This window comes from Eleutherodactylus coqui, chromosome 1 (assembly GCF_035609145.1).
Source record: "Eleutherodactylus coqui strain aEleCoq1 chromosome 1, aEleCoq1.hap1, whole genome shotgun sequence".
NCBI lineage: Eukaryota > Metazoa > Chordata > Amphibia > Anura > Eleutherodactylidae > Eleutherodactylus > Eleutherodactylus coqui.
Genome location: NC_089837.1, coordinates 450,562,387 through 450,570,274, shown reverse-complemented (window position 1 = coordinate 450,570,274; position 7,888 = coordinate 450,562,387). Strand labels below are relative to the sequence as shown.

The following is a 7,888-nucleotide window of genomic DNA, read 5'->3' as shown; positions in this document are numbered from 1 at the left end:
TAGACGCGGCCACACCGGGCTAACCCAGATACGACCATCCGCTTCCGCACTGGAAGTGGGCGGGGCTTAGCTCTGACGGCCTGTGGTAATCGCTTCCTGACTGTGAATGGGCGTGACCACTCAGTGACTCCATAGAAATAGGCGGGGCTTCGCTAAGCGGCAGGCGGGACTATTCGCTTACTCTCTGGAAATGGGCGGGGCGTGGTTCTTCACGACAGTGTTTGCGGCAGCGGCGTCTGCTGTGTGCGTGAGGGAGGGAGACCGGCGGCTGTTGCTGCTGTGGTGAACCAGAAGACGCTCGGCAGCCTCTCCCGCCCCGGATAGCAGGACGCTACATGTTCCCGGCTCACGATGGACTATGACTTCAAGGTGAAGCTGACGGGGGAGCGCGAGCGGGTGGAGGACCTGTTTGAATACGAAGGCTGCAAAGTTGGAAGAGGCACATACGGGCATGTGTTCAAAGCCAAGAGAAAGGACGGGTGAGTGCTGGGGGGCGCCGCTGCCAGGAGGCGGAGGACACGTCTGTGCGGGGGGATCACTGGAGGGCGCAACAATGGTCTGTGGCATACGGGGGGCAACAATGGGCTCTAGCATAGGGGGGCAGCAATGGTCTCCTGTCATGACTGGTGGGCTGTGGGGTACAAGAATACATCTATAAGGTACAGCAACACTCCCTATAATGACTGCAGGTCTGTAGGATACAACCGTGTCTGCCATCTATAGGGGGCAGTAGTGTCCCCATAGTGACTGGAGGGGTATAGGGGGGCAACAATGCTCTGTAGCTATAGGGTACAATACATCTATAGAGTACAATAGTGTGCCCTATAATTACCCTCCTACAGTGTCTGTAGGGTACAACAATATGTCCCTATAGTGACTGGAGATCTGTAGGATACAGCAGTACATCTATAGGATACATCTTCCTGTAATGACAGGAGGGCTATAGGGCACAACCATATTTTCTAGCTATAGGGTACAATACTGGTCTCCTGTAATGACTTGAGGTGTGTAGGACACAACAACACATCTATAGGGTACAGCAATGTCTGCCATCTGTAGGACACAACAATACATCTATAGGGTACAACAATGTCTGCCATCTGTAGGACGCAACAATGCATCTATAGGGTACAGCAATGTCTGCCATCTGTAGGACACAACAATACATATACAGGGTACAACAATGTCTGCCATCTGTAGGACACAACAATACATCTATAGGGTACAGCAATGTCTGCTATCTGTAGGACACAACAATACATATACAGGGTACAACAATGTCTGCCATCTGTAGGACACAACAATACATCTATAGGGTACAGCAATGTCTGCCATCTGTAGGACACAACAATACATATACAGGGTACAGCAATGTCTGCCATCTGTAGGACACAACAATACATATACAGGGTACAGCAATGTCTGCCATCTGTAGGACACAACAATACATATACAGGGTACAACAATGTCTGCCATCTGTAGGACACAACAATACATCTATAGGGTACAGCAATGTCTGCCATCTGTAGGACACAACAATACATATACAGGGTACAACAATGTCTGCCATCTGTAGGACACAACAATACATCTATAGGGTACAGCAATGTCTGCCATCTCTAGGACACAACAATACATCTATAGGGTACAGCAATGTCTGCCATCTGTAGGACACAACAATACATCTATAGGGTACAGCAATGTCTGCCATCTGTAGGACACAACAATACATATACAGGGTACAACAATGTCTGCCATCTGTAGGACACAACAATACATATACAGGGTACAACAATGTCTGCCATCTGTAGGACACAACAATGCATCTATAGGGTACAGCAATGTCTGCCATCTGTAGGACACAACAATACATATACAGGGTACAACAATGTCTGCCATCTGTAGGACACAACACATCTATAGGGTACAGCAATGTCTGCCATCTCTAGGACACAACAATACATATACAGGGTACAACAATGTCTGCCATCTGTAGGACACAACACATCTATAGGGTACAGCAATGTCTGCCATCTGTAGGACACAACAATACATATACAGGGTACAACAATGTCTGCCATCTGTAGGACACAACACATCTATAGGGTACAGCAATGTCTGCCATCTCTAGGACACAACAATACATATACAGGGTACAACAATGTCTGCCATCTGTAGGACACAACACATCTATAGGGTACAGCAATGTCTGCCATCTGTAGGACACAACAATACATATACAGGGTACAACAATGTCTGCCATCTGTAGGACACAACACATCTATAGGGTACAGCAATGTCTGCCATCTCTAGGACACAACAATACATATACAGGGTACAACAATGTCTGCCATCTGTAGGACACAACACATCTATAGGGTACAACAATGCCTGCCATCTCTAGGGCTACCACAATGTTTTCCTGTAATGACTTGAAGTCTGTAGGATACAGTAATGACTGGAGTTCTATAGGGTACAGTCATGTCATTGTATAAGGATTGGAGTTCTATAAAGTACAGGAATATCTTTCTTTTATAGAGCACAACAATGTTCTCCTATAATGACTGGATGTCTATAGGGTACGCTAATGTCCTCCACCTATAGGGTGTCAACGTCTTCCCATAACTGTAGGGTACAACAATGTACTCTTATAATGACTGTAGGATACAACAATACATCTATAGGGTACAACCGTGTCTTCCTGTGATGACCTGAGGTCCATAGGCTAAGACAGTGTATCTATATGGTACGATAATGTCCCCCATAATGACTGGAGGTCTGTATGATACAGTAATGTCCTCCTATAAGGACTGACGTTCTATAGGGTACAATAATGTCCTCCATCTGTAGAGCACCTCAGCGTCCCCCTATAACTGTGCGTCCGTAATGTCCTATAATGACTGGAGGTCTGTAGGCTACAACAATGCACCTATAGGGTACAACAACGTGTTCCTGTAATGACTGGGAGTCTATAGGGTACAATAATGTCCTTAGTCTATCGCTGGTCGGTGTAGCAGATCCTCAGTAGATGAGAAGATGGTAAATACGACCAATTCTCCAGGATTTGGAAAGTCAACATAAAGGGGGGGGTTCCACTAAAGACATCTGTGGCCTATTGGGATCTGAGTGCTGAGACCCTCAATGATCCTGACAGTGGCGCACCCTGAATGTGGCATGACTGGAGCGTGGTGCTGGTGTCCCGGACGTGCCCCCCGTCCGGTAGCAGTGAGTGTGATTACACATGCGGCATTCAGAATGCTGTTGTTAGAAAATCATGGTTATTGTCTTTCAAGAACAGCGCCACCCCTGTCCATGGGCGAGTCAGGTATTGTAAGGCTTTCATTCAACTGAATGGAACTGATCTGCAGTACCACATAAAACACTCGGATAGGGGTGGCGCTGTTCTTGAAAGAAGGTAGCAATGATTTTCTAATCCTGGACAACCATTTTGAAGGGGTTATTCTGTTGAAAACATTAAACTGTTTGTATTTATGTAAAAAAAAAAGTTTTACAGCTAAAATGTGGTGCGTTGTTCTATGTTTCACCGGTTTGCGCTTCACTTTAATTCTGCCGTACCCTGGGGCGCAGCGGACTACATTGTGTCCTGAAAAAGTGCAGGTTTTCCTAGACCCAGTGTGTTCTACTATATACTGCACCGCACACTTCTTCCTCTAGATGGCGTACACAGAGGGAGAGCGATGCGCTGGACTGACAACTTTTACCCCGCAGTGACCGTCCATACACCATTTGACGGTGGTCACTAACAGACTTTATTCTGATGTGGCACCTTCTTACGGCGCGGCATTAGGATAACGGCACAGTTCTCCCACGCTGACGGGGTCGGGGGCCCGGTGGTCTGGTGACGGCTCAGCACCTGCTCTAACAGTGGGGACTGGAACAACCTCCAATCAACGCTGTTTAACTCTTTACAGTCACTACAACCATGGCATGTAAAAGGCTGATGGGGAGGGGGCTTCTTCTGGCACTCATTGGACTCCTGCAATGTGGTTACAACGTCCTAATGGGTTGCCATAGCGCCTGGAGGCTTGAAGACTGCCATATATGTTGGCCTATGAGGCTGAGCTTCATAGGCAATATGATGCACTGCTATACAGAAGTACTGCGGTGTATAAGAACCATCAAAGCTAAAGTAAATGTAAAAAAATATAATAAAAATAAAAGCGTTAAAACTCCACCTTTTTACTATATATGTGAAAAAAAATCCTCACCCATCTGGTATCTCTGATCATGACGACGTTTGGGGCGCATTCAGACGACTGTTTATCAGCTGGGTTTTCACTCCCATTTTTCTTCCATGGTGTGCCCCATACAGGTTGAGGGTATTTTTTCCCTTACGGGTGCTTTCACGCCCAGCCGAAATACGGCGTCCCTCTCTGCAGGGGGAGGAGGCTGGAAGACCGGGAGCCGTGCTCTGAGCTCCCGCTGCCCCTCTGCACTATTTGCAATGAGAGGAGGCGGAACAAGCGCGGGGCTAAGTTCCAGGAATTAGCTCCGCCCTGCCTCTCCTCATTGAAAATGGTGCAGAGGGGGTGGAGAGGAGGCAGAGAGGGGGCGGGAGCTCAGAGCACTGCTCCCGGCTCTTCCAGCCTCCTCCCCCTGCGGAGAGAGACAACGTATATCGGCCGGCGTGAAAGCACCCGTAAGGGAAAAAATACCCTCAACCTGTATGGGGCACACCATGGAAGAAAAATAACAATAAACCTAACCCCCCCACGTCTACTCCCTATTTCTTGGATGAGGGAATGTTGCTGTTCCCCAGACCACACATGGACAGCGAGAGTTCCGCCTTGGGGCCCATTTACACGCAACGATTATCGCTCAAAATTCTTTAAAAAAAATGTCTTTTGAGCAATAATTGTTGGATGTAAATGCTACCCTTGTCGGCTTCTCGGCCAAACGATGACTTTTAGTTCAGCATAAAAACCATCAGCCGGCCAGCTGATAGCAGGGACCGAATGCTGTGATTCTCCGCGAGAGCGCTGATATGATTGTATTCAGCTGCTGTCCCGCCACAGAACAATGGAGCTGTATGCAGATAGCAGACCACCTACTGATAGCGGCATACAGCAAAGGGAGCTTCATTTGCATGTAAATGAAGTTAATAAGCTTCTAATCCCCATTAGTGCCCATTAGTAGTTTATGCAAAATGATCGCTCAGACTGCCAATCATCCAGTCTTTTGAACGAATTGTGTGCGATCATCTTTGCGTGTAAATGGGGCTTTAGTCACCTGGATGTCAGGGAGCCTATGCAGACCTTCATACACACTAGGTAGTTGGCCAATCCTGCGGTACCCGTTGACTTGTGGGGTCAGTTAGGGTAGATCGTGTCACCAGAAAAGACAGCGCTCCATGCGGCGCAATTTATTTAATTTTTTTTTTCGTTTTTGTGTCAAATGCACCTGAATCGTCGGCTCCCGGCAGACTTGTCACTGTTTGACATGAAGCGTTCACAAGTAATGATAGACGTGTTTGCAGCATACACACGGCATGTGAACATGAGGCAATCATTGCTATAAATACTTGTAATTGCCTGTATGAGCAGATTACTGGTTCTGTGTAATCAGGCCCCTAGCCTACGCTGGTAATCTGTGCAGCACATCTCCTGGTGCCTTCCTCATAACCCTTCCTGCTCTGCCCTCCTACAGAAGGGATCTCCGGGCTGGCCGTAGTCACTTGTATGCAGGCCTAGTTTACGACCCATGTTATATAGTGTTTTTGGTTGCCAGATGAGAAATCGACATTGGGGTGGGCTCCCCTGTAGTCAAAATGCAGGAAGTCTGCACCAAAATCATGATTTCAAAATCCATATGTGACATCACCCCTGGAAGCTGCGGTGGGCCGGTATCGGAAACCGCAGCGCAGTCTGCACCATCTACTTGTGACTATAGCCTTATTAAAGAGACTTTACAATGGGCTCCAACTGCATTGTTTCCGCTGGACCGTGGGTAAACTATAGGTTACAGTCTCTACCTTACGGCAGCCGCCACTAGAGGGAGCAAGGGAGTTCACTACTTACTGTCATCCATGGAGCTCAGCTAGAAGTGTGCATGAAGCTCCCTCTAGTGGTGACTGCAGGCATACAGCATATACTGCCTGGGTGTATGATCTTTATGGAGGACTAGGGGCACCCGTCCCCTCTGCTGACATGACTGAACTAGTAAATAAGTGTATTGTTCGCAATATAACAATTCTGGAGAATATATATATTTTTTTATATATTTTTTAAATTGGATCTACTCGTATAAATTTACATGATTAGACATTTATCGCCTAGCCTGTGAATTAAAAAAAAAAACAAAAACGTGATGGCGTGATTTCTGATCCAGGGGTAGTTAAAGGGGTATTCCCATCTCGGCAAGCTATTCACTATACACGATAGTGGATAGCTTGCTGATCGGTGGGGGGCTGACCGCTGGGACCCCCTCCAATGTAGACATATGGCTCCCGGCATATCCCAGAACTTCAACACCTGCGGCCTCCCATGCACAATGCGGCACCGCTCGCTTCACTAGGGACTGTGGGAAATGGCCAAGCACTTGAACTCCTGCAGTTCCCATTGAGGTGAAGGGAGTACTGGTGTGCATGCGTGGCCATCACTGTCAACACTAAGGGTACACCACAGACGATATCTTGGGATTGGTGGAGATCCCAGGTGTTGGACCCCACCAAGCGGCAAGTTGGCTCCTAACCTGTAGATGGAGGATAACTTGCCGAAATGGGAATACCCCTCTAAGCAAGCTCCTGCTGTGGTAATGCACCATTTATTATTCCTGTGTCTGGGGTTTGACTTTTATATGGTTTTTTTTACCACTTAAGAAAAAAATTACTATTTTACTTTCCATTTCGCCCACTTAAGAAAAAAAATAAAAATAGTTTTCCAAATACATGATATGGTGTGATCAATGGTACATTAAAAAAAAAATACAACTCCTGCAAGAACAGTTACTAGTATGGCCATGTTAATGGAAAAATACATTCTAGCTCTTGGAAGATGGGGATGAAAAAAGACCAAAAAGCTGAAAAATGGCTGGTAGTTATCAGTTTCTGTGTTAGACCAATATAAGAGGATCACACAAACTGAGACCTTGACTAGAAAATGAATCCATGACCCCAAGTAGATCTGAGCTGGTCAGAACGGAGATCACATGACCATCCGAGGGGAAAGAGGTTGGGGGAGTCAGGCAGAGATACTCATTATCAAAAAAAAATCTGGACGGACATGGAGGCGCTAGTACCCTGTTGTACCGCCTCTAGCTTGGATACAAGATGTAATACAGGCAGATATGGAGGCTCTAGTACCCTGTTTGGCCGCCTTTAGCTTGGATACAAAATGTGATACAGGCAGGCATGGAGGTTCTAGTACCCGGTTTTACCGTCTGCAGATTGGATACAAATGTGATACAGGTGGGCATGGAGACTCTAGTACCCTGTTGTACCACCTCTAGCTTGGATACAAGCTAGAGGCTGTGTGTGGCCGAGCATTATCCTGCTGCCTCTTGGAAGTCACCATGAGAGGAACACATGTGGCTGCAGGATGTGCTGAACATCTCTGAGCTGTCATTGTCCCTCGTACCACCACTAGGGGGGACCAACTGTCATATGTGATGGCCTCCCAGACCATTCCACCAGCAGGGGGCAGTGTGCCGCTCCACAGCAAAGGCAGGATTGAAGCGCTTATCCCTAGGTCTCTAGGCTATGAACCCGGCCATCATCCGTGCCCAAACTAAACCTGGATTAATTGTGAAAGACAACCCGATACCGTTCTGTAGCATCCAGTCTTATCTTTCATGACCCCACTGCAAATGGAGGTGACGGCGGGTGTCCGAGGCAGTACATGTAATGGGCGCTGTGAGACCGAATGTCCTT

The 7,888-nt window shown here is 47.2% G+C and overlaps 1 protein-coding gene across 1 annotated transcript in view; it reads left to right on the top strand.

Moving 5' to 3' along the window:
* Positions 1 to 211: 211 nt before the first annotated feature.
* CDK8 (cyclin dependent kinase 8) overlaps positions 212 to 7,888 on the top strand; it is a 65,856-nt gene continuing 58,179 nt past the window's right edge. Inside the window, exon 1 of the mRNA XM_066583420.1 lies at positions 212 to 479. Within this exon, the coding sequence (XP_066439517.1) occupies positions 352 to 479 (128 nt within the window). The 5' untranslated portion in view covers positions 212 to 351. The remainder of the gene's footprint in view (positions 480 to 7,888) is intronic.